This window comes from Vanacampus margaritifer, chromosome 17 (genome assembly GCF_051991255.1).
Source record: "Vanacampus margaritifer isolate UIUO_Vmar chromosome 17, RoL_Vmar_1.0, whole genome shotgun sequence".
NCBI classification, from domain to species: Eukaryota; Metazoa; Chordata; class Actinopteri; order Syngnathiformes; family Syngnathidae; genus Vanacampus; species Vanacampus margaritifer.
Window position 1 is genome coordinate 12,595,957 of NC_135448.1, and position 26,976 is coordinate 12,622,932.

The window sequence follows — 26,976 nt, forward strand, 5'->3', positions numbered from 1 at the left end:
ATCAACATCTTGATAATTATGCGTCTTAAATGTATTCTGGGGACTGGGGTTAATAAACTTCGGCTTCATCCCGTCAGCCCTTTTTCTTTTCGGATGTAACGAATATATGTTGCGTTGAAACTGTCACAATATGTCCGAAAGGAAAAATGAATGAATAAAAACAAAACAAAAGAGAATGAAAGGGAGGCTGTCAACCATGATTACGAATCTCTGCTCAAGATTGATGTTGATGGTTGTCAGATGACTATTTCTCTTTTACTTAGAGCTGAGAGAAGGTTGGGAGAGTGAGTCTACAGCAGTCTACTCTATTCTCTGATGGGCGCATCAGTCCCCGTGGCTTTAATTAACCAATAAGTCAGCGAATGCACCATCCAGTTCGAGGCAGCAAGGGTGGGTCATGGCTGAATGGTGCGCAAAAACTGCACATCCAGGAGGATTCAGAAGTGGGTAGACGCAAAAGTAACTGAAAAAGAAGTGGGTATAAACCGGAGTTTACACGCACACTTGTCGCTTTATAAACTGAAAGCCTGACGTCACTCCAATCCAATTCTTCCACTTGTTGCACACAAGCGCCACCCTCTGGTCTGTCATCAGGACTGAAAAAGTCAAAGTCAGTCATGAACCAGTTATTTTATTTTTTATTATGTATTTTTCTTTCATTAACAGGAAATACAAATAATATTGAAAACATGAAATATACATACTATAAGGAAACGTGTTGCTTTGCATACAGTCTGAGAGGATGAGTTTATGTGCAATTACTTTTAATGAATATTTTTTACTCGACTGCTTGATACCAAGAAAGAGGAAATCCTTCTCACCATGTAACTGATTATTTGATACACCTCAAACGGACAAAAAGAAGGAAGCAACCTAAGGAACGCAAACAAATCTCCTCTAATACACCAAACCATGTAAAAAACGTTGAGTGTCTTAACAGAAACATCAGAATTGAAAAATTCTGTTTTCAAATCCAAGCACTTGGATAGAGACGTGTCTGTCGTGTCCCGACACCTGCACGAAGACGAGCACAGCAAATCACATGAATCCAGAGTCCGAATCCAAATAAGTACCAGAGCAGTCCGAGCCATTTTCACCCCACAAGGAACTGGTCTCGGAGTGGGCCTCAGCAACCGACTTGGAAGCAGATTCGGCATCACGCTCGGGACCGGACTTTGAGGCCGGCTCGGGATCGGGCTCGGCATCACGCTCGGGACCGGACTTTGAGGCCGGCTCGGGATCGGGCTCGGAAGCGTCAGCAGCTGCGGGACGCAAAGATAGCGAGATATGTGGAGCGTTTTTTTCGCAAAGGTGGACATCGGACCTGGACAGGACTGCGAAGACGTTTGACTTACAAGCTGGAGCGTAGCAGTGGAAAGTTGCGACTTGTGATCCCGAACGTTGCTGGCAGGCAGGCCAACATTTGCGTCCCTCACCTGGTGGGCTTTTGTGACGCTTGACGAGGAGCACGAGCAGCGGCGCCAGCAGAGCGAGGAGCGCCAAGGGGACAACAACGGCCAGCGTCACCTTAGTGGTGTCTTCCTCTTGACCAGACGTGAGAAGGAAGACGTGTAAATGGCACGTGATGACGTGCGTGTGCGTGCGTGCGTCACCTTGGTTACTCAGGATGCTTCTTCTGTCCAGCTTGGTGACCATTTCGTCCTCGACGCCGGCCAGCTGGAAGACGCATTCGTAGCGGCCCTCCGCGTCGGCCGGCAGCTCCGCTTTCAGGTGGGCCGTCGTCTGGAAGGTTCCGTCGTGGTTGGGGAGGAGCTCTCCCATCTCCACGTCCTCGTGGAGCTCCTCGCCGTCTTTCCTCCAAAACAGGACGGAGTCCGCCGGGTAGAAACCGCTGGCGTGGCACGTGATCGGCGACGAAGGCGTCTTCTGCAGCAGCGACACCACCGGCAGCTCTGCCGAGCAAGGGATGGAGAAAATGTGTGAGGGGAACAAAGAAGGAAAGGTGGGGAAAAAGTGGCAGATGGAGTGGATGTGTGAGAGGAGAAAAGATGTATAAGAATAACAAATGGAGAAAATTTGTGGGAGAATGACAGACAGAGAGAAGGTCTGAGAGGAGAAAAGATGGAGTGTGCAATCAGAAAGAGGGAGAGAATCTCACAGAGTTAAGTGAGAAATGTGAGAGGAAGGAATGCAGCCATTAATTTAAGAGGACAAACATTTTGAAAGTAGAAAAGATGGATAGAATGTGTAAAAATACTACATTTATGGATAATGTGTGTGAGAGAAATATGAAGTTGGAGAACATTTGTTAGAGGAGAAAAGATGGATAGAAGTGAGAGATAAGAAACGTGAAGAGAATGCGCAAGAGGGCTTAATATGGAGAAAAGTGTAAGAGGAGAAAGATGGAGAATTTGTGTGAGGGTATAAAAATGGCCAAAACAATTCATAGTTCATAAAATGTGAGAGGACCTAAAATTTTTAGAAAATGTGTGGTGAATAGATGGAAAGGACGTGTGAAAATAAGGAAAGTTATAGAGAATGTGTGAGATGATTAAAGATGAAAAAAGTAAGAGGAAAAATAGAGAACATACGAGGTGAGGAAAATGGAGAATGTGTGAGAGGGGCAAGGCGAGAGTGCATGTTGCCATGTCAGCCATGCTCCTCCAGGGGGCGTGCTGGTACCTGTTCTCATCAGGAAGTCCCTCCCATAGCTCACATACTTCTTCAAGTAAGAAGGACAAATCTCAGAGTAATAATGCTTCAGGTATTGATTCAAGACGTCGTCTTGGTCCAACTTGTGTTTGCTGACGACAGCTTGCGGCTTAACTGCGATCCATCTCAGTGTCGACAAGTCAAACGAGATGAAGTCTTCGCCGTCGTAACTGTCGTGTCGCCAACCGTCAACCTCGTCAGTCTCGTCGTCCCATTCGCAGCCATACATCGTCTGGACCATGTGAACACCTGACACACACACAAACACACAAAGCAACCTTACTTCTGCACATCCGACTTGAGTATGTGTGAGTGTGAATAGTTAAAGCAAAAAGTATTCACACATGAAATGTTTTTGTTGTTAGAAAGTTGAATGTAAACAAACCTCCAGTTTGGTTGAAGCGCTCTTTAGCAATTTCAATGTTGACTTTGGAGACCTGCTCATTACCAATACCGATCTGTGTTTCTCTCTCCCAGTAGTGCGGATCCTCGTCGGTGATTTTGTTCATCCAGTCCTGTTTGGCTTTTGCTTTCCTGCTCTTGCTGTCGTAACGAGCAATCTCAACGCCGTCAACATAACCAACCTCCAAGTACGATGGCAAGTTTGGAATGTGAGAGGACGCAGTTGTGAAATATTTGAGCGAGTGAAGCACTGAAAGAGAAACCAAAAACATTTTGTTTGTTTTACATCCAAAAATCTTATACTATTTGAAATGATTCTGTCTAAAACTGAAACAATTATGACAGCTTTTTGAGGAAACAATTGTTTTTATTGTTATTAAAACATAGATTTGTCTTTTGTCTATTAATCCTTTATTACACAGACTTTGCTATATTGCATATCTAAATTGACTTCTGGAGATTAATTCACTTGATTAAACATTCCAACACAACCATTACAAGTTCTGAAGGAATTTAAGCAGACACATGAAATTCTTCAGTGAGAGAATCGGTGAAAGCGAAAACAAAAACATTTTGTTGGTTTGATGTCCACAAATCTTGGACTATCCAATTTTACAATTATAGTCTTTTCAGATTTCAACAAAAAACTTTTCTTCTTCTAGGAAACCCTTATTTAAAACAGTAAACATTTTGTTTTTTGTGTGTTCACGGTTCACTTACATTCAGAATGTCTATTAAAGTTCATTATTAGTTATTTTTACAACTTCGGCATGTTACAATTTTAATACGCTTGCTTTACTTTACAGTATCCTTCATCACATATTTTGCATATGTCAGGTTTGCTACATTTTCCAATTGAACTATTCCATCTTTGTTAATTGTCATGTTTGCATATTTCCAAGTGTTGCACTGAAAAAAGTGATTCATTGGACTAAACTAAAAAAAAAAAGAAAAAAAATACTGTACCGGTAATTTATTACAGCTATTTTTTTTGTCTTTCTCATTATATTCATGATTTGCTTGAAGGCATTATTTTCAATTTAATGTAAATCAAATATATTTATTTTCCCCAAACCAAATGAAAAAGTGACATCCAAGTACATTTTTTATTTTGGAATAAACTAATTAAAGTCATGAGACTTAACTTACAATACTTGATTTTATATATTTTAATGTTTGTCTAACTAGTATTGGCACATACAACACATTTTGCAAATAAAAGTTTTTTTGTTTTTTTTAGCTCCCCTTTGTGAGTAAAATTTGACATTTTTAACTTGAAAAAAATAAAAACGTTTTATAGGGACAGTTTTTCTGTTAATGGAAGTTTGTTATTTGACTCCAAATATGTTTTTGTTTTATTTCTATTAGCTTAGCAGGCTTTGTGGCACACTGCTAAGCACAGCCGCCTCACACTTCAACAGTCCAGGGTTCAAATACAGCCTCCAGCAGGAACTTACATACGTACATACGTTAATTGAACACTAAATTGTCCCTTGATGTAGTTGAGTGTTTGTTCATCTATGTGTTCTCCACAATTGTCGACAACTAGCTCACGTTGTACCCTGCAGATTTTGTTTATACTGAATCTGAAATTTGATTTGTAAAAAAATATATACTTTAATTAGTTTATTACAAAGAAAAAAGTTACTTGGATACAACTTTTTTCTAATTTGGCTTGGGAAAAATAAATGCATCTGATTTCTATTAAATTGAATACGATGTTTTCAGTTTCAACCAAATCATGAATGTAAAGAAAAGAGAGTTTTTTTTCCTGTAACACATTACAGCTTCTTTTTTTTTTTTTTATCAGTAAGATGTGGAAAAATTGGGAGAGTCAACTTGTGCACTTACCAGGCGTCACGCTGTGGATTTGCACAACCACCACAAACAATCCCAACAAGTTCATCTTTTGCTCCTTTCGGTCCCGCGTCAAAGCAAACCAGATGACGCCGCTCAAATACCAGTCGATGACGTCACTTGAAAGAATGGAGTCCTTTTGCGCCTTAAATCAAGTCGAGTGTGCGTAAGAAAAGATGAAGAGCATCGTGAAAAGCAAAGTGTTTTTGGAAGTTTTGCGACGCTTTCTTTTCTCCCAGGGCGCGGTGAAGGCAACAAGGGAGCGGCTCCTTTCGGGGAAATCACGTGACCACAGAACCTCGCCATTTTTCTTCAGGTGACGTGCAGGTAGACGGGCAGCAGCCGACGTAGAGACAACATTCCTTTATCGTGGACGCCTCTGTGCATGTAAACAATCCAAAATTACCTACTAACGTAACTTGGAGGCGATAATGTGTGACCCCGACATAGAGTACTTTTTGTTGTTGTTTTCTTTATTAATTCACACGTCAACATCCAATTCAAACTAAGCACATAAACGGTGCTGTCAAACAAGAAAAACACACACACAAAAATCCTTAAAGGGTAAAATCCTTTACTATGATATTATAATGATGAGCATTATATATAGACAGACATCTATCGACCCACTCGTCTTGTGCCAAATTATAATCCCCACCAATTAAAAAAAAAATTCTACATCAAAAACACTGTTAAATTCAGCAATATTTTCAGAAATAGATTCCAGTAACATTCTATTTTGACCAGCATTTTTATAACCATAGACATTTACCAAAATTGAAAATATTCCTTCTAGGTTAATAACCACAACTATCCAATGACCGTCTTTATCTATTTTAGATGCAACAATTTTGCCAAGAAATATATTAAATATAGTCATAGGCCTAGTAATTGCTAATTATATTACATGGGTCGAGCCTCACCTTACAGAAGGCTGACATGTTTCGCCGCCATCTTTCTGCTACGGATACCCGAACGAACATAATTGGTGGTGTGACAATATTACACGGGTGTGACAATCAGTGGTAATTTAAGAGTGGGCTTTCTGAGCCACCGTAATGCACGTGTTCCAAAATTCACACGCTTCGAACTTGTTGTTGCATTCTATTAGTTAACCACTAGATGGCAACAATTCTACACACTGTCCCGTTAAGGAAGTGTTTTGAGTTTGTAAGAATAATAAATGAAGTTATTTAAATGAACGTAACACAAAAAAAATGTTTTATAGTAATCATAATGAATTTACTCAAACATGTCAGTTTGAGCTTTAGACAGAATAAATGTTTTTTTTTCCCCCTTTAGTGGTTCACTCGCTCAAGTTATTTCCGAACTGTGTCCTCTCAGATTCCAAACTTGCCAGCATACTTGGAGGTTGGTTATGTTGACGGCGTTCAGATTATGTACTACGACAGCAAGAGCTCAGGTACTATCACACATTTCATTCTCTCCATTTTTGGTCCTCTCTCACAATATCTGCATCCGTCTTTCATTTATGCTCTTCATCTTTACTCCTCTCATACATTCTCATACTCTTCCACTTTTTCCATCTTTGTCCTCTCTCCATCTTTCTACACCTCACATGTTCTAAAATGTTCCTTGTTACACATATCTTCACCCCCCCCACACGTCTTTATAATTTGCAGTGTATTTGCACATTCTGTCCATCTTTTCTAAGAACATTTGGCCCTCTCGCACATTCCATACATCTTTTCTATTTTCAGTATTTTGTACCCTCACACTTTTATCTTTTATCCTCTCACACATTGTCTGCATTCCTTCCTCACATTTTCATCAATCAGTCGAATCGCAGCAATATTGTATATCTGTATATGCAAACCAAGTAATATCTTTATAATATGGCTAGTCGTTTGAAAAAATATATAAAAAATATATTTTTTTAACATTAGATTAATTATTTTATATTTAATGTTGTTTTTATTGTGTTCATATTTGTAAAAATATATTTTTCTACATTATTCCAGAACCTGATACTAAAAGGACAATCATAAAAAAGATGAATTACGGGAAAAACGGCTCGGCTATTTGTTTTGGGTTCCAATAACTGAAATGTGAGTTTGAAGAGGATACACGCACGTGACAAGTACATGTATTCTTAGGTACATAAGAAAAATCATAAGCTAGCCTTGCATATTAACGCTTTAGTCGAAACACACAAACTGTTTTGAGCGTGTTCACGGTGACGTAAACTCGTAGGAACAAAAGTCGCCGTCGCTTTCCATTGTACAATTAATGCAAAAATAAACTTTATTGCAACTTGTCAAGAACAGAGCAAACAGCGCCACCTACAGTCCAGTCAGATAAACGACAGCGAGAAGACGCTCCTCCTCGCCTCGCCTGCGTCTTCGAACCAACATGTCGAGTTCAACATTTTTATAATACTTGTTGAAAAACAAACAGCCAAGACTTAAAAAATACTGTAATGCTTATTTTAACATGTAAGAAAGAATTCCTACTTTGCAAAACAAAGCATCAAGAAACAAATGAAGCTCACATATTTGCAAATGATGTCATACAAAAGACATTTGTTAAAAATAGAAGCACTTGTTTCCAGGTAGCAAATGGCTTTTGAAGCAGAACTTTTGTTTTAGTTGTGCTTTTCAAAAACGGGACAATTGGGGCCAAAACTGAGTTGAAAATACATTCTCATTTCAAAACAACAAAAATTGCTTTGGTTACAATAAATTTCTGCAATAATCAAATAAAATCTATTTTTAGGTCATATAAATCTTCATCTCCAAAATAATCTCATATTTAAAACAGGAAACTCCAATTAGATTAACGCGAAGGCCATATCCTTTAATATATTGAAAAAGTAAAACACCTGATTCAGCGTAGAACAAAGTCCTCTGCACTTTATATACAGCAGGAGAGAATATTATTGTGAATAATAAATAAAATCACATTTCCATACAGAATTGCACTTGGAAAACTGCACGTTTCAGGAGACAAAACTCAACTCAACTGTCATGTGACGCGCCCTTTTCGCCTCCCTGCCACACGACGCTTACGCAAAAAAAAACAAAAACCCTCAAGTCCGCACAGAACATTTGACAAACTTAAATATACAAACTGGCCGCGTATTTACAAGTGCAAAAGTGTGGTATCGAAAAAAACCTAAACCAAGTTGAACTTTCACAGTAATCAGTGACGACGTGAACATGTCAACGTTTGTGCTCTCCAGTTGAACCCCTAACCTACCCGTGGCTTCGTGCGTGTCTTGTGCAGAGGTTCGCTTCACCAGCTTTTTATTTTTTTTTATTTTTGGGTCCGGCGTGGCACGTTGGCGTCTTAAAAGGCGGTGGTGACGACAGTCCCCCGCCGCGCACCCAAGCGAATCATTTCCCCCGGCACCGTGTCCAGTTGCTCGTACGCCAGACGACCCTCCTCGCCTGCGAAAAAAAAAAAAAAAAAAAAAAGGTTGAGCACTTTGAAACATTTCACAGCATTTTCAAAACTCAGTTGAACTCTGCCTTTTCCCGTTTTTTTTATTTATTTATTTATTTTTTTAAATAATCAGCAGTAGATCTCAACGGGGAATGGGTGCCACCTACTGGTGGATGTGCATCAGCAAAGTTGATTTCAAGTTTGAAACATTACATGTTGAAAAATTCATAGCAAAAAAGTAATGTAGACTCATCAAAGGCAGCGAATGAGGAAATACGGCAAAAGTCGTCATTTTAACAAAAGAAGTCTAGAAAATCATTTCGTCAACATTTTATGATGACAAAACATTGTACAGCAAAATTTGTTTGCATAAGAAAAATAAATACAATGCACCCTAACAGTAAAATGAAATAGAAATAAAGTTTTTATGTAGAAATATATTTTCACCAGTGGGAAAAAGTAATCATTTTACTAGAAAAGATAAACTAAGTTGTCATTTAAAAAAAAAAAATGCTACACCTTCCCAACAATTGTCATTTCACAAGAAAAAACAACAACTTTTTTTGCAAAAGTTTCTTCTTACAAGAAATTGTCTTTGAAAAAAAATGTAAAAGAAAAAGTCATTGTTTCACAATATTACGTTGACGCTTCACGAGAAGAAAAAAAATGTCTTTTTAGCTCATAAAATTATTCCGCCATTATGTTTCAGATGAAATGAGGACTTCTGATTGGCGGCCTACTGACCGAAGGTGAGCAGCGTTTCTATGGCGACGTGGCGCAACTCCTCGTCGGCCGAGTCGCACAGCGCCGCCACGGCTCGGGTGCTCTCCGTCGCCTGCGGGTCACAAAAAGGCGCAACCTGCACGTTTATTATCGTCGAGAGGTCAGGAAAATATTCGCAGGAACCGACCTGCAGGCAACTCAGCGCGGCGCACGCCGCCCTCTGGCTGTGGATGCCGGCCTCTGACAGCGCCTCCGTGTAACACTCCACTGCCTGGCAAACACACACACACACGTTATTTTTATTATTATTGTATATTATAAATAAACTAGAAAAATTCCCGCGGAAATTTTGAATGGGACTGCTGACTCTTGTAAATGAGCTGAACAGTTTAAAATTTAAACGACTGGAATCGGTCAAGAAATGTGGAAGTTAACCATAATCAACATCAACTAAAAATATCTTACTGTCCCTTTAAGAAACATGCACATTCACGCACGCACATTTGACTTGGAGACGTCACGCACCCACATTCCATTGATATTGTATGAGAGACGCACCCCTCGAACAAAAGCCTCTCACGACTTAACGGTTCAAGATGCAGATTCAAGAAATGGCTCGTTAGAACGGCAAGGGTTTGGGGAACGCGAGCATGTTCTCACTTTTTTAATCGGATGAAAAATGACCAAATGAGAGCAGGTTGAAAACTTATGATTTATCAGAAATGGAGAAAGAAAGGCGCCTGAATTTAACATTGAAAAGATAGGCGAGTTCATCCGACTTGTCCTCGCTTAAAGTGAAAATAAAGGTACTAAATGACACCTTAGCCAAATAAAGTTAGTTTGTCTGAAAGAAGAGACTTGTCACTACAAAATGTGAGAATTTGAGGTCTAGTGAGCAAAGATTGTGGCCATGGTGACGAGTTGAAGTGAAACTTTTGGAAATAGAAGTAGGCTTTTTTTGGTTCCCGCCACTCAAAGCCTAATTGCTCAACAGTGTGTGTTAGAAGCCTATTTCACTCACTGTCTTTGAACCCGCACTGGGGGGAGAGCTTTCATTCCTTAAAAAAGATTTCGACACTGAGCTAAAGATGGGAAAAATTCCTACAAAATGAGCTAAAATTCGTATCGGTCGGATAACGTATGCGCGCGCAGCGTGTCTTGGAAAAAGGTGCTTGATGTGCGATTTTGTCTTTCTATTTCCCATTCATTCCTATGGGACTTTTTGGGGGATTGCGTCGCCATGGTAAGTCGGAATTCCTAGAAAAGTAATGCCGCACCGAGTCAGATCGAGCCGCATCGTTTGACACCTCATTTGTTCCGGTGCGATCTACGGTACGGGCCGCATATTTGCGGAAAAAATCGATAATAATAAACCCATTTCCTAGGTAGGATAGTAATATGTGTCTGCTTGCTCCGCTCAGCAGTCCCATAATTAATAAATAGAGACATGACCTTGTTCCTAAAATGAGCGTGCGGCGCGTCGGCGGCCTTGTTGAGGTAGTCGGCTGCCGCCTTGTTGACGGCGGGGTCGTCGGCAGTGAGCAGCGAGGCCAGCGTCCTCAAGGTGGCGTCGTGCGGCCACAGGCCCGAGGCGGGCACCTCCTCCAGCGCAGACACGTCTCCGCTGCGCAACCTCTCCGCAAACGACTCTGAACGCCACACAAACACACGTGCCATCAAGTCACACGAGGTTTGTTGTCATTATATTAAAAAAAACAAAAAAAAAACTTTAAAGAATAACAGTTTTCTTGACATTTTCTATAGTTGTGTTATTTTTATTTTTTGGGGTGTCCCAGTTATATAAATAAATGTTTTTAATTTGTGTATTTTCTATAAGATAGGGACTAGATGGATATTTATCTCCTATTTGTATTTATTCAAACACTTATTTAGTGTTAGTTACAAGTTACCTTTTATTTGTTCTTTTTTTTTTTTAAACAATTCTTTTTTTTTTGAAGAAGAAGAAGAAGAATTGATTTATTTGAAGTATTTTGTGGAATTTATTAATTCTGCCAGTTTCAGACCGTACCAAATGAAAATAAATAAATACCATACATGCCTGGGACTTAAATACTACTTGTATAGTTTATTTAGTTTTGAAATTTATTTTAGTAGTTTATAATGTATTTTTTTTTGTTGTTGCTTATTTATATTTATTTTTAGTTATACTTTATCTATTTATTACATTTTATTTAAATATTTATTTCAAATCTATGAACATATTTGTTACATAAGTTTATACTTTAGTTGTAAAATGTATGTTTTTGCCGGCACAATTTGTCTATTTTCTATTTTTAGAATGTATTTGAAAAAAAAAAAAAAAGTTACCTGTAAAATGCTTTTTTAGTTATAAAAGTATAACTTACAGTAAGAAAAGGCAAGACTAAACTTGAATTTGTTGTTACGTATACAATGCGTGCGGGCCGAGGCTCACCCTCGGCTGCCAAGTGGAGCAAGTGCGTCTCCATGTCGCACACGTGACGTTGCAGCACGTAAGCGTGGAACTGAAAAACGGTGACGACGTCGTGCCTCAGGCCGTTGGACTCGGGAAGGTCGTTCCCATCCACCATCTCGCGCGCCACCAAAGGGATCACTGCAACGCAAGAACATAAACGCCCCCCCCCCCCAAAAAAAAACATGTGAGCATCAAGGCTGTTTATTTTACAACAGACATTAGAATGTTACAATTTTAAGATTTTTAAAAGGTTAAAAAAATAGTAAAAAGTTGTCATATTCAAATAAAAAAAAAAAGTTAAATTTTTATGTGGGGAGGATTATTTTTTTATTATTTTTTTTAAAAATTTTTTTTTAAGTCTGAACATTGTTAATTCACATTAAAGAAAAAAGAGGTTTTAGAAAAGTCATCGTGTAAACTAATTGTGTGAGAACATATAAAGTGCTTTTATTTTAAAATATTTTTTTAAAGTTACTTCAAAAAGTTGTCATTTTATGTGAAAATTATTTTGAGAAAATTGCAATATTAAGATAATTTTCTTCATTGTCATTTTGCAAAACAGGGAAAAATGTTCTTTACCAACGTCAGCAAAGCAATATAGCAAGCAACCACAAGAGGGCGATCAACAGTCACATATAAACCTGCATTACTCCAATTTAACTTTTACCGAGGAGAACATGACCAAAGTAAGAACAGCCTATTTGTTTGTTTTACATAAAATAATTGTTCGTGTTATGACCAAAAAGTTTTTGTAGATAAATAATTTTTTCATGAACAAAAAGCTCACGTTCCAACATTTGACTTCAGAACAAATTGGGACCTGCTTGGCAGCTTTGCGGGTATTTCTCCAGCAGCGTTTCGAGGAAGCGCCGCGTCATGTGACTGGCCAGTCGGTCCAGCGTGGTGTGGAAGAGTCCCGAAGAGCCGCTGCACTCCACCCACAGCGCCAGCAGCTCGCCTTGCTCCGCCAGGCCCGGCGCCGCTGCAAGCACACGGAAGCGTCACGCTCGGCAACAAATGGAAAACCACGTATGTACGTACGCAGGCACGCACGTACCCTGGGCGGGAAACGTCAGCGGCCCCGGGTGGTCCACGATGACCTCGGCCAGCCTCTCCAGCAGCGCCGTTTGAGACGCCAGCTTGAGGAGGACGCCGCGACGTCGACACGCGTTCACGCCGCCGCTGCTCAACTCCTGCGTAAAAAATAAAAAAATAATAATACTGTGTCACTTACGACACGACCCTATACGAGGACAAAATGTCAGTTTAAAAGAAAAAATGATCTCATTTAAGGGCTTTTACAATAAGTTAAAAAAGGTCACTTCAAAGTTTAAAGAGAGAGAGAAAAGAAAATGGTAAAAAAAAAAAAAAAACACTTTTATAAGAAGTCCTCCTTTAAATAAAAAAAAAAGTGTTTCAAACTAATGTTGTGGTTTCAAAGTAGGCTTAGCTTAAAATGTATGGGATTTTTTTGATACATTTGTAATTTCACAAGAAAAATATTGCAAGTGGTCATTTTACCAGAAATGTACTTTAAAAAAAAATTGAAGAAAAAAAATTAGTTTACAAAAAAAGTCGTCTATTGAGCAAAAAGGTCGTTTTACAAAAATAAAATGATCAAAAGTTTTTTTTTGTAAAAAAGGATACTTTTGTTTGTTTGTTGTGAATTGCATGGCGGCGCCCGGCGGGCAGGTGTGATGATCTGTACCTGAACGAGTCGTCGGCAGTAGCGCAGGTGCAGGACGAGGGCGGCGTCCAGGCTGTCGTTGGCGGTGGTGAGCGGCAGGGGGCTGCCGGCCACGCTGTTGCCCACACCCGTGTCCTCCGTCAGGGCCTCGCTCATGTGGCCGCGCGCCTCTGACCCCGTTTCAACACTAACACACACACACACACACACACACACACACACACACACACACGCACACACACACACACACACACACACACACACACACACAAATAAATAAGACAGAAATTGACATTTTAGTGATTTTATGCCAAATTTATTTCTTATAGAAATATGATTGACTTTTAATCTGTATAAGTTATTACATAATTTTGCATAACATTTAAATGACAAAAGTATTATTTTAGGTGTCTCATTTATTTGTTATATTTTATTACATTAGTTATTTATTTTCTGTTGTATAATATATTTAAGATTTTGTTTCTTGTATAACCTAATAAAAAAATATTTGTATAATTCTTCAATATTTACGGAAATAATTGTTAAATAATTTAAATTACATTTATTCCTTTAATTTACTGAGTAATTTCTGGGGTTGTGTAATTAATTTAACAATTTTTGTGTTTAATTTATTAAACTATTTTATATCTATATAAAAATGTATTTTTTATTTTTGTGTCATTTACCCAAGCAATGTGGTGACTATTTTTTTAATTGGAATTTTTATTTAATTTTGATGACGGATGATTGCTTTCTTTTAAGAGTAGATTTTAAGTTTTGCTAAAGTAATCAGTTACTAATGTACTCATTAAAAATAAATAAATAAATAAGTTCCAATTTTGAGTACTTTTCAAATGCTAACCCTAACGAAATCGACCATTTTAAGCTCACCCGATTCTGTCACCGTCTAATGGCGGCGACCTGTGCGGCCGGGGCGGCATGGCGAGTACGACGGCGGCCGTGGCGACGTCATCGCCGGTGTCATCATCGTCAAAATCAGACGTGTTGAGGAAGTCGAAGCTCTCCAGTGCGCTTTCCACCGTCAGACTGAGGCTGGATGAGCGACTCCTGTGGCCTGGCAGCCGGCACTGATGATGATTGTTGTTAAAAAATATATATATAAAAAAAAAATATATGGACTTCCATTTATACTTAGATTTGACTCTGATAAAAGATTGAAGTCATGCAAATAAAAAAAGAAGCCAAGTAGTGGGTGGAGACATTTGGTGTGAGGGTGGGATTATTCTAATTAGGGGGCGGGGTTATTGATAAACATCCACTCACTTTCAAGAGGTCCTCCAGGCACATGACTTCCTGCTCCAGGTCCTGCAGCTCTCGGCATCGGTGCGTCAGCGCCTCCAGCGTCAGCAACAGCCCGTGGATGGCGTCTTCCAGGCCGGCCTCCGCCAAGTGTCCTTGGCCCTCCTCCACACGGGCGCCGCCCTCGTCGTCAGCCTCCGACGACGACGTCAGCCGCTTCACCAGCTGGCGCGTCAGGTTGCCGCCTTCGTCCTCGTCGTCTGTAGACATTCATAGTTGGATGAAGAGATTCAGTGAGTGCAAAATGATGTCGTGGACTGTTGTATTTGTGAAAGATTGTTTATCTGAAATTGCTTTTTTTTCTATACAAAAATACATTATTTTAGTTGAAATGCCACTTTTCAAGAAAATGTACAAGCAAAAAAAATATTTGCAATTTTTTTAACAAATAAAATATTTTGGGACTATTTTTGGGTAGAGGAAATTAAATTAAAAATACAGAAAACATTTCACAAGGAAAAATTATTTTATGACAAAAAAAACTTATTTTACAAGAAAAAAGTTATTGCAAGAGAAATATTGTCACTTAACGATCATAAAGTTATACAATAAAAAAACTATTGTAAGACAAAGTTCATGTTTTACAAGAAAAAAAACTGAATTATTTTTACGAGGGAATGAAATTGATATTTTAACGAGAAAACAAAATTTTAAAATTACTGTATGAGGAAATTTTCATTTTATGAACAAAAAGTTGTATAAAAAAATCTATGAGAAAAAAGTTATATAAAATTATTTCACAACCAAAAATATTGCTATTTATTCGTGAAAAAATATTTTATTGGAGAATATTTTGCATTTATGAAAAAAAGTTTTTTGGGGAAGTAAAAAGTAATTGAAAACTAATTGCATTAGAATAACAAAAAGTTGAAATAAAAATAAAGTGAAATGCGTGAAAATGTTGACCTTGTTCCAACTGGACGGGCTTGAGGTGCTCGGCATGGTCCAGGAAAACATCCTCGGGCGCCACGGTGGTCGCACGCCCGTCGCGTTGAGAGTCCGTGCGTTCCCACTCCGAGTCCTCTAGGCTGCCGGTCGTCCCGCTATCCGTCTCCTCGTCCTCGTCCTCCTCGGCGATGGAGCCTTCCCGCAGTTTGGACGGCGAGGCGGACGCGTCCGTGTCGGGCGGCGTGACGGTGATCTCCGGGTTGGACGGCGCCGGAGAGTGCGAGCTGGGCGCCGGGCTCGGACTAGAAGCGTCCGAGAATGTGAAGGACAGACGCTTGCAGTCCGACGCGCTGCCGTTTTCAAAAACGTCGTCCGGGAGAGTCGACTGAGGGGACGGGGGGGGGAAAAAAAAAAAGGCGGGTCAGAAGTTGTCTACTCGGGGAAAATTTATGAAAAAATAAATAAATCACAGTAAGATGAAAACGTTTTTCCACCTGTTTTAGGTCCTGAATAAGGCTTTGAGGTCTGCAGACTCGGGTCAATTAGTGGAGCGCAGAGTTCAAAGCAAACATGGTGAAGCGGCATTTAGCTGTTATGCTGCACGCAAATAGAACAAGCTGCCAATGGAAGTTAAATGAGATATAGAAATAAAACTGGACTGCACTAGGAAGAAAAATATATATATATATACTTTGGAAATTTTGATAAATTATTTTCACTTAAAAAATATTTCATCTCAATTATTTTATAAAATTTTTTTTGGTAGTTATGATGAAAGGAAAGACCAAAAAAATTATCCAAATTATTTTATTACTTTTACTACAATTTATTTAATTTGAATTGTGTCAATAAATATTTTATTTCAGTTTATTAAGAAATATTTTAAGCTTATGATTCAGTCTAATAAATACAAAATATTTTAATCAACTACAAATAAATTTGGGAAAATGTTATTTAGATTTTTTTTAATTATAAGAAAAAAATGTACATTAAAAAAATCTGTTTAATTAGGTATTTTATCTTAATACATATAATACATATAAATGATTGAAATGCATCTCAAAAATATTTTTAATAGTGGAAAATAGGCATGAAAAATAAAAACACTTTTAAATGCAATTATTTTTAATAAAATTATTTAAATTGAATTGCACTAATAAAAAATAAAGACATTGAATTAATTCTATATAGACATTTTTTAATTAGGAAAACAGTAGTTTTGAGAGCAAAACAGCGGGATGAATTGAGGAAATGGTAGCCATTTGGAATGCACATGCAGACACACACACACACACCAACAAGCCAGCCAAAGTGGGAGGGGCCACACCACGCCACGCACTCACGTAGACCTCCAGGCTGGACTTGGGCCTGGGCGCCGACAGGTCGCCGAAGGAGCGTGCGCGCCGGAAGGTCTCCAACAGGGCGTCTCGGAGCGCGTGCAGAAAAGACGAGTGTTGCCGCTGGGTGGGGGGCCGACGCCACGTCTTTAGGGCGTGCGTGCGTGCGAGCGGGCGGGTGAGGGTTAGTCGGGGGCGGGTGGGTGTCAGCACGAGGACGTGACATACTACATGCAACTACGTCATGTCGTGTTCCCATTCGCGCCTTCGCAAGCACTACTCACAAAGAAGGAGGCGTCTTGAAAGGTGGGCGTGTCGGGCGTGCCTTGGCTGTAGATGGACACCCGCCGCTGCAACGCCGCCGCCTTGCTTATGTTGCCTGACGACAGAGTGAGGTCCTCCACGTCGAAGGGGCTGCGAGACACCAACCGCAAATGGATCAGGTACAATAAAAATGCATTGAAAAGCTTAAGAAATTATTTATAAAATAATTTAAAAATAAAATAATTTATGCTGGTATAAAGTACATATATACAATATAATTTAATTGTATTATTTTTTACATTTAAAATTTAAAAAAAGGAAATACTTTAAATGCGAATAAAAAACAATAAAAGCTTTCAAGTTAAAAATAAAACAAATCAAGTATATAGTTAAAGAAATAACATATTAAAATATTAAATTAATTAGTTAAAAATAAAAGCAAAAACTCCAATTAAAAAATGTAGTGCAAACGAATACAATCAGAGGGCAGAATATTTGAATAAGAATAAAAAATGTGACCCCCAAAAACAAAAATTTTTATTTTTTTTTTTAAGTGCGCTATAAATTGAATAAAACAAATAATTAATCAATAATACAATTAATACTGAAAATATTATATGCCTAAACACAAACAAAAAATAAAACTGTCCTCCTTAGCAGTAGGTGGCGCTATACTCCTTCCCCACAGTTGCTACTAGCTTGTAGTTCACAATTTTCTTATACTTGTTCTTGAATTTTAAAAAAAAAATTTGAGGGGGGGGGGGGCTTAGCAGCAGGACTCGGGCCGACGCGTTGAGGCGCGACTACTTACTACCAGGTGACCTCCAGGTTGAGCTTGATGGTGGCCAGGTCGTTGACGTCCACGGCCACCACCTGCGGCATGGCGGTGAACAGCTCCTTGGTCTCGCAGATGACGCTGCCCACCAGCAGGTGCGTGGCCAGACCCTTCAGCTCCGTCACCTGCCGACACGCGCAAAACGATCATAAAGCATCAACACCACGCATGTAACTCAATTATAAACTCGTGTGGCATAAACAAGCATAATCAAGAATATTAGACGGATTTGTTTGTTTCAAGTACCTTGATGTTAATGAGGTCGCTGATGAGAGGCATGAAGACCATCTCGTCGCCGTCCCAACTCTGCCGGGAGTTCACCTCGATCCTCCCCTTCAGCTTCCATCTCTGACGGCCGTACCGCATGAAGATCTGCGATAAATTGTCACGTGGATCAATACTTCGGTGGTAGTAGAAATAAAATAAAAAAAAAAGCAAATGAAAAGTCATTTGCAAATACCCCATTTCCTTCATTCAAAATATGAAAAGTAATAAGATAAAAAATGTAGAATACTTCATGCTATTTTTAATTCACAGGAATATTTAACATTTATTCAAATTTATTTTATTTCATATAATAGATTTTGTACATTATTCACAAGCCATTTTAAATGTTCCGCCCACCTTGATTTCTTTTCATTCATGTATTTTTTTTTTTTATATAATAGTCATTTCAGTACTTTACTATATTTCATTTATTATTCTATTAAAACAATTTGTATGTAGTTAAAAACTAATTTGACTCCTCCCCCCAAAAATGACTTGCCTCGTACTGGTCTCCTGGACAGAGGCGGGCAAATCCTGCCAAACCTGATGGACAAAAACCCTTTTTTTTACTTTCATGTGATTTAACAGCGGTGACATAATTGGGGAGCGGGTTCACGTTCATGCAAAGGCAACCATTTCAGATGACTCCAATAGAATCATTTTGCGCTCACCTTTCATCTTGATGTGAAATTCCCCGAGCAAATTCTCCAGATCGCTCTCAAAGGCGCTCATGTTCTGAAGACAGGATGCAAAAAAAGTCAAGACATCAATTTGTGCCCCCTGACAGAATAACAAAACCTCAAAATCTTCAAATTGTTTTCAGGCATGGCTACATGGGATTTTTTTGGTGGGTCCACTATTGATAGACGTGCCAACCAAATTTAATTTTGAAGTGACTTTGAGGTCTGATTTTTCAAACAATTCAAACAAGGACAGTGAAAATGGCCCCCAAAATGGTTGCTTAGAATCAAAATGGCAGATTTCCTGTGGATTTTTGGCCCTGGCATCTTGTGACTTTTTAGTGGGTGTACTCATGGTAGAAATGTCTACCAAATTTCATGTTGCCAGGACAAAGTGACTTTGGGGACTGAATTTTCAAACCATATCAAGGACCCAGAAAAGGGCTCCAAAAATGGTTGCTTTGAATCAAAACGGCAGATTTACTGTGGATTTTAGGCCATGGCATCTTGAGACTTTTTTGTGGGTGCACTCATGGTAGACATGTCTGCCAAATTTCATGTTGAGTTTGGGGGCTGAATTTTCAAACCATGTCAAGGACCCAAAAAATGGCCAAAATGACTCCAAAAATGGTGGCTTAGAATCAAAATGGCACACTTCCTGTCAATTTTTGGCCATGGCATCATGAGACTTTTTTGTGGGTCTCTTTATCATACACTCAACTACCAAATTTCATGTTGCTAAGTTCAACTTTGGGGGCTGATTTTTTAAAAAAAAAAACACGCAGTTTCACAGTTTTTTTCATTGATGGCAATTTATTACATTTTGCCACACAGCCAATGATGATAATTCATCATCTATCTAGCGTACATGGTTCAAATTTGGTAGCCATTGGAAAAAAAATCTGGCGGAAGAGACCAGAGACCCCCCCCCCCCGTACAGCCTGAAATTCAAACTCAAATGAAATGTGAGGGTTTTGGTTGTAAGGGGAGCACCTCGGTGTATTCTTTGTAGCGCCGGTTGACCTCGGCGATGCTTTCCTTGGTGGCCTTGGTGGAGGGCGAGCAGGTGAAGGCCTGCTTCATGCGACTGGCTCCTTCCCGCAGGCGGCTCTGAATGCAGAAGGCCTCATACAACTCGTCCACCTGCACAAATGGCTAAGCGTTTATTTGAATGTTTTTTTTTTGGGGGGGGGGGGGGGGTATAATCCGGTTCCCAAGATTTTTGTGAATCCTTTGAAGGTTGAATGAGAAATGTGCAACCAGTACAGTGGCGATGATGCAACCCTTTTACGGAGGTGGTAAAGTGATGAGTCAGCGCTTATGTAAAAAAAGAAAGAAAAAAAACTTTAAAAAAAAAACTGGGCCAGCTGGGCCCAGGCCACGTCTGCTTGTCTGTGGCATGCCGCATGTGCGTGTGTGTGTTTGCAGCAGCTGTTACAGTGGCATGTCAATGGAATGAAGCCAACAGACAAAATTGGGAGGAGAAGGGGGGTGGGGGGGGGATAGCACAAAATACATTCCAATGTCACTAAAAACAAGTCTGTAAGTTTTTATATATTCATATTAACAAACTTACGGTTCAAGAGGTTATAATATACATATAAATAATAATGAATAATCTTTAGTACCTAAATGAGCTTACACTGTATGCTAAGTGGGCGCTATGGTTAAAAACGACATCATGGAGCGTTATGTGCTTGAAGCCAAATTTTCGGGGCTGCTTGATGACATCATCTTTTGCTTAAAAAAAGGTCATCATCATTAGCCAATTGGTGGTCAATTAAACCAAACTCTAGGGAAACAAAATGGCCGTCTCCACAAGCACATCATTACTCCTCAGGCTTCATATTTGATGATCCAGATAATGGTATTAGCTGAAATGAAAAGTGTTTATTTTTAATTTTTTATTATTATTATTTTTTTTTTAATGAATCTATTAGAACAAGTTGCACAACAGGCTTTTTGGGCTCGTTATCAACTCTTCATCTCACTTTAAATCAGCAGCAGGATTTGGATGACGCCACACCAAATCCTCTTAAACATATCACACACGCGCCCAGAAACACACACATTTTAACACACGCGTAGACAGAGGCAAGCGCACGCGCTCACACACACAGGCAGTAGTGATTGATAAGAAGATTATAAACTAGGCGGGGCACCTCAAACATCAACAAACACGCGAGCTGTTCGACCGGGGGGGGGGGTCGTGCGTGGGTGCGCATTTAGAGACGTTCGCATTCAAGACGGGAGACTACATCAAAACAAACGCACCTTTGAGGAAGCGTTGATGCTCATGAGGTCAAGTGGCACGTCCATCAAGCCGATTTTGAGACACACGCGATAAATTGCATTTTAGGATTTAAAAAAAACACACACACACGGTTTGGCTACACTTGAATCGTTCAGTAGTCAGATTAACACACACACACACACACACACACACACACACACACACACACACACACACACACACACACACACACGCACACACACACGCACACACGCACACACACACACACACACACACACACACACACACACACACACACACACACACACACACACACTGAGTTGATGATTGGCTGTTGTCATGGGTCACGGCAGCCGACAAACCAAAATGATTGCTTAACTGTAGCTAATTATAAGAATAAATTTATTGAACACCAAAACCTTTTATTTGACATTTTATGTAAATAATGGGACCTTCATTACATATTCTATAGAGATCTTTTTATTGTTATTATTTTTATTAGTCTTAAAATATACTCCAGATTCTATTTAACATTTTTATTTAAACAAATGAGATCTTGATCTTATTTTTATTTAATTTATTTAAAAATATATATATTTTTCCAATTTAAAAATGTTTTTACATTTTATATTTATATATTTGGAATTTCACGTGCATTTAAAAATATATATATTTAAAAATGTTTATGTACAAATAAAAATAAGATTTTACTTTACATTTAATAAAACATGGATTTTTATTACATTTTATGATTCAAATTGTTTCAGTTTTTACATCTACGTAAACAAGTTCCAACGTAAAATTTATTTGCCATTTATATGATTTAAAGTGAAAATCCGTTTTACATTTGTGTCAAAAGTGACGTAAAGCGTGATTTCTTTTCCACTTGATATTTTTTAACGAGTACAAAAATGTGTTTTTCATTCGTACTTTTTGTATGTATGCCACATTTTTGTGATCTAAATGATGCTCATGTCATTTTTCATTTAATAAAAAAAAGAAGTTTTTTTTAATTAAATGAATTTATCCACAACATATCCTGTCAAGTCACTCTTTAAGCATTTTTATTTTCATTTATTTTTGTCCAACTTTCGAAAGTTCGTGACCTTCCTACTGAAACTTCACACGTGAGTTGCTATCGTTCTATTTTTGTGCACCGCCAAGAACAGAGAACGATTCATTTGCAGGCTTCACAAAGCCTTTCAGTGTTTGTTTTAACGCCGGCTGGCACCTCGTGACCACACACACAAAAAGTGGACCACACACGCATTCCTCAAAGCGCCTGGCTTCCTTCCCTCCACATCTCCGAGGACTCAATTTTGTCCTGACCTACATCCACAGGAAGCACACGTGTTTTTATTGTCCGCCGGATGCTTACGAGCGTATTAAGCGTCGCCCCCACTAGACGTTTGCGTTGACGAGGCGGCCTTCTGGTAACCATGGCAACCCGGGGTGCAAGCACAAGTGCGCTGCCGTCACGTGCGATTGGACGCGCGATGACGACGAGCGGTTGCGTGACCTTGAAGATGGCGAACGACCGCGCATGCTGCGATCACATGACAAAAAAAGAAGAAAAATATAAAACAGCCTCAAGCAGGAATTTTTTTTCATTTTGACCGACAGCGTTGGGCGGCCCAATTTAGTTTTCAGCCAAGTGGAGTGCGTTTTTAATTTACTTACATTGGGGGATTTGAATGCAACTGTTTAAAGGGATTCTTTTAAATTGCCTATTCGGATCAAAAAAAAAAAAAAACACATTTGGCTTAATACACTAAAAAGAGGAAAATAGTGTTTAGTAGCTGATTTCTTATTGTTACCTTGCTGATATGAAACTCCAGCCGTCTCATGTACCTCTCGATGGCTTTGATTTGCTGCAACGACAAATACAATAATAACACGTGACAAAAAAAAAAAGTCAGCTAGCTGGGAACACATCAAATGAGTATTTAGGCGAAAAGTTAATCGCATGTCATTTTCCAAAATGGCCGCTTAAAATCCTTGCGGATCTTCTCTCTCTTTCATGACCCGCCCTGTATTTGTTATTCCTACTTTGATGCCAGCATTTCTTTTCCTTTTTGCTCACTCACCTTGTCCAGATCGTAGAGAACGCCCTGCACACAGAACAAACACAAAGAAAACGCTCGGTTATTACAAGATCGGCTTTTTGGTTGCCTGGCAACCGTCTTGTTGGGATTTTCTTGGACTCACCAGACGCGAGTTCCTCTTCATGTCCTTCATGTGCAACATCAGTTTGTCCAACTCCGTCTGGTGCACCTCCAGATATTCACTGACAAGGACACAATAGGAGGTACACCATCAGTTCAGTGTCATCACATAAAAAAAACAACAACAGTGAACTACAATGCTAAAAATGAACGATAGAGTGACCAGCTAGCTAAATGCTAACACATGTGAAACGCCATAGATGGGCTAGCATACATTAGTATTGTTGTTACCGTAATTATACACTTTAAAACAATTACTTACTTTAAACACACAGAGCAGCAACATACGCAAACAGAAAATTACAGTTGTACATTTAAACACAAAAATGTTTAACCAAAGCATACAATTTTGGCGAGCAAAAATCCACTAGCTTAAAGCTAACACATGATGCAAAACGCTATAAATACGATAACTGGTATTAGCAACAATGCTATGGCAATTATAGTCCATTGACAAAGTCAACTAGCTTAATGCTAACACATAATCTAGAATGCCAAAGATAGGCTAATGCAAATTAGCACAATTGAAGTTTACTTTAAATCTGACAAAACACATTTAGTCAGTGTTTATTTAAACACCAAATTGTTTAACCAAACTACATTTTATCTCATGAAAGTTAGTTCACTGCTAACATATAATGCCAAACGCCACACACCCCTAAAAAAACAAAGATGCTTGCTTAAAAATTGGTAATGTCGCAACGGGCGCAAAACAACGAAGCATGGAAAAACTTTCCACTCACTCCAGGCCCCGTTTGAGTGCGGCGTAGACGTCCGCCAGTCTTCTGGGCTGAGGCTCTCTGAAGCCGCCACCGCCGCCGCCGCCCTTGTGGCCGGAGAGGTGAGACTTCTTGGGTTTGGATGCCGGCTTCTTCGGCACCACAGAGTTGCCCATGAACGAGTTACACCTACGCAAAAACACACACACACACACACACATTCAAATTGGGCAGGTGTACCTAATCAAATGTCCAGTGGAGTTGTGCCGACGTCCCTGCGGCTCAACTCATCATGAATTCATCACGTTGGAAAACTTCTCCAACTAAAACTTGTAGTTGTTAAGATCATACATTATTCATAAATTTAAAAAAAATAAAGAAACACCCACACACACTCATCTTTTGGTATGACCCCGATGCAGCGATTTCACAGGATATCTATGGGAATAATTGAGGCTAGTGAACAGTGGGCTGCCTAAATGGGCTGTGGGAGTAACGTAAATAGAAGGAGCGCATGGCAACGTCGAGTTTTTGGGATTATTTCCAAACAACAACAAACAAAATAAATAAAGGTATGTTAGATTCTTACACACCAGCCAATTGCAAGATCTCTGTGTGAAAGGAGGCTAATTGAAGCTCGTGACTAGTCTGCCGCCTAAACAGGCTGTGGGAGCAGAGTAAATGTAAAGATTTAAAATAAATAAATAAATAAATAAATATTAGTCCTTTACACATTGAGTCTGTTGCCTGAATGGGCTGCGGATATTAACAAAACAATCACATGGAAAAGTTGGGTTGTGGAATGTTTTTTTTTTTACAAAAATGAAGGTGCGGAAGCTTCTTACACACAATTTGAAGGATTTTTCTGCGAAAGAGGCTAATTGAGCTAGTGATTAGTTTTTGACCTAAACGAGCTGCGGCATGGCAAAGTCAGGTTGTGGCATTGGTATATCCCCCCCCCCCACCCCTCTATTAAAAAAAAAGAAAAGGAAAACATTAGCCCCTTATACACAGGCCATTTGCACTGCAGGATATGTGACGAGCCTGCCACCTAAACGGGCTGCGGTAGAAACACAAACATACAAATCCGCATGCCTAGTCGGGTTGTGGGGCTGTTTATAAGCCAGAAACGATGCAATTGTGTGTATGCTACGGATGCAACAGCCACATCTTTTTTGTTTCCCAGCATGCAACATTCGCTACACTACCAAAGAGTACATGTAGCCACGCCGTAAACAACAACAGTACAGCTCAACCTGTGGCCAACACTTTTCAGCTCTTCTAATCAAATTATTCATGTTGCCCTTTCCTAAAAAGAAAAGCTGCATATCATTAAGCGCACAAGCATGTCAGCGGATGGTCCGTGCGTGCACGCAGCCGTGTGACATGTGCAAGTATTATGCATGCGTGTGCGTGCGCGCGGCAAGATCCACGCACGACCCCCCTCAAGGCTGCCCTACATTCGAGGCGGCTCGGACCGACTGCCGCGTTGCAACTAGTTTGGGGCGTCGGAACGGCGCTCGTCAACGCTGAAGGAAATGTCAGCTAAATGGGAAACGAGTGCGAGGGCGGCGGGAGACGAGCGTGACCTAAAATGGGACGATGGGAGGAAGGCAAGCTTACATTTCATACATACAGATTCACATCTCTGCCTGAAAAAAAAAAAAAGCTTTAATATCTGTTTTTGAATAGAGTTAAATCCGCTGTGGCTCTTTGGAAAATAACTTGGGGATAGGTGATTATAGGTGCCATATTCAGAATGTTGGCAAATATCGGCAGTTCGGGCCTTACCGTGAGCGCCGTTCCTGCAGCGTGCTGAAGCCGGCGAAGGACTGACTCCGGATGATCCCGTTGGGCCCTCCTGGCGAGTGTGTCCCGGCGGCCGCCATGATCTCCGGGATCCGCGACGACACACCTGACAAGAGACGCATCGTCACATGGAAGGGTCGGACAAGTTTTGGCAGGTTTTCACTCGACCGTCTCGACCTTTCGCCACCGCAAACATGCCAGCGGTGTTGCTCTCTCATGTCGGGAAACTCGACTCCCATCACTCATCCGACGTGTACTTTGCACATTTTTCTTGGCTGAGGTAATACAAAATGAGCATCAAACATTCCAGGAATACACCAAAAGATGTTTCATCGTTACCTAATCGGCTCTTTTTATAAATAAGACACTTTTTTATTTTTTATAATCAGCCGGTCTGGATTTAGCAGCAGCTTGTCAAAAGTGCAACTATTTAAAGTAAGTGCAACACGAAGCCGTCGATGCTTGAGGGAATTTGCTGAAAATAGATCGGAGAGTTTAACTCGTGTTGCAGCGAAGCGTCCTGGAAGGTCTGGATCTTGAGGAATATCAAAAAATGATCAATCATTGTCAAATTCCTTGATTTATTTTTTTTGTTCAAAGAAACTTAGCTGAACAGTCCCATAACTGTAATCGTTAGCATTTCAATGGATGTTATTAGCATTAGCCTGATTCAGAAGTTTTAATCTTTGTTTATGATTGGGCTTGGGTAAAAAAAAATAAAATAGTGCTGTCAAAGTTAAAGCTTTAAAGCTTTAATTCAACAGCACTATGAATAAATGAACATTTTTATGTGACACCATCCAGCAACTTTGTTGTGACAATTGGATCATGGGCTTTTCCAAGGTGCAATGAGAGGAGCTAGCATCAGCTAGCTTGTGAGCTAACAGGCTTCATAGGCCCTTCTTAGCGCTTTGTAACCGAAAAAAAAATGGGCATATGGTTATCACTGTATGCTGTAAAATTCAGAGAATGAAAAAAGTAAACAAATATTAGCAAAAGTCCATTACTTGTACAATATAGTGAAATCCAGGAACACAAGTTTGTACTGGCTAAGATAGAAACAAGACATCTCCGGCCGCCTTGTTTCTGAAAGGAGCATTTTCCCGGTGAGTCAGCCCTGAGTCACCGCCATCCGCCGGGTCTCGCGCTGCTATTATTATTATTGTCCCCCGTCCT

The 26,976-nt window shown here is 39.7% G+C and overlaps 2 protein-coding genes across 6 annotated transcripts in view; both read right to left on the minus strand.

Annotated features, from left to right (window-relative positions):
* Window positions 1–615: 615 nt before the first annotated feature.
* Window positions 616–5,951, minus strand: LOC144037743 (class I histocompatibility antigen, F10 alpha chain-like). Of its 3 annotated transcripts, XM_077549496.1 has the most exons (7): window positions 5,856–5,951; window positions 4,927–5,311; window positions 3,059–3,325; window positions 2,644–2,922; window positions 1,614–1,913; window positions 1,356–1,544; window positions 616–1,262 (listed from the first exon to the last, which is right to left on the minus strand). In XM_077549496.1, exons 2-7 carry the CDS (start codon window positions 4,979–4,981, stop codon window positions 1,039–1,041), a joined length of 1,314 nt encoding a protein of 437 aa, XP_077405622.1. In that variant the 5' UTR covers window positions 4,982–5,311; window positions 5,856–5,951; the 3' UTR covers window positions 616–1,038. The 3 variants fall into 3 exon arrangements, with proteins under 3 accessions (XP_077405622.1, XP_077405620.1, XP_077405621.1); XM_077549494.1 differs by having other exon boundaries at window positions 1,356–1,913; XM_077549495.1 differs by lacking the exons at window positions 4,927–5,311; window positions 5,856–5,951 and having other exon boundaries at window positions 1,356–1,913; window positions 3,059–3,347.
* A 1,220-nt stretch (window positions 5,952–7,171) lies between these two features.
* The window catches only part of ripor2 (RHO family interacting cell polarization regulator 2), a 37,722-nt gene continuing 17,917 nt past the window's right edge, over window positions 7,172–26,976 (minus strand). For all 3 annotated transcript variants that reach the window (XM_077549492.1, XM_077549490.1, XM_077549493.1), the window contains exons 2-23: window positions 25,783–25,906; window positions 24,016–24,180; window positions 23,256–23,334; window positions 23,135–23,158; window positions 22,865–22,918; window positions 19,787–19,936; window positions 18,785–18,848; window positions 18,613–18,656; window positions 18,093–18,218; window positions 17,823–17,971; window positions 17,032–17,161; window positions 15,429–15,795; window positions 14,487–14,722; window positions 14,094–14,290; window positions 13,224–13,389; window positions 12,573–12,708; window positions 12,336–12,497; window positions 11,495–11,653; window positions 10,513–10,709; window positions 9,248–9,331; window positions 9,082–9,172; window positions 7,172–8,342 (exon numbers count right to left, since the gene is read on the minus strand). In XM_077549492.1, coding sequence (XP_077405618.1) covers window positions 8,242–8,342; window positions 9,082–9,172; window positions 9,248–9,331; window positions 10,513–10,709; window positions 11,495–11,653; window positions 12,336–12,497; window positions 12,573–12,708; window positions 13,224–13,389; window positions 14,094–14,290; window positions 14,487–14,722; window positions 15,429–15,795; window positions 17,032–17,161; window positions 17,823–17,971; window positions 18,093–18,218; window positions 18,613–18,656; window positions 18,785–18,848; window positions 19,787–19,936; window positions 22,865–22,918; window positions 23,135–23,158; window positions 23,256–23,334; window positions 24,016–24,180; window positions 25,783–25,906 — 3,005 coding nt within the window. In that variant the 3' untranslated portion in view covers window positions 7,172–8,241. The remainder of the gene's footprint in view (window positions 8,343–9,081; window positions 9,173–9,247; window positions 9,332–10,512; window positions 10,710–11,494; window positions 11,654–12,335; window positions 12,498–12,572; window positions 12,709–13,223; window positions 13,390–14,093; window positions 14,291–14,486; window positions 14,723–15,428; window positions 15,796–17,031; window positions 17,162–17,822; window positions 17,972–18,092; window positions 18,219–18,612; window positions 18,657–18,784; window positions 18,849–19,786; window positions 19,937–22,864; window positions 22,919–23,134; window positions 23,159–23,255; window positions 23,335–24,015; window positions 24,181–25,782; window positions 25,907–26,976) is intronic.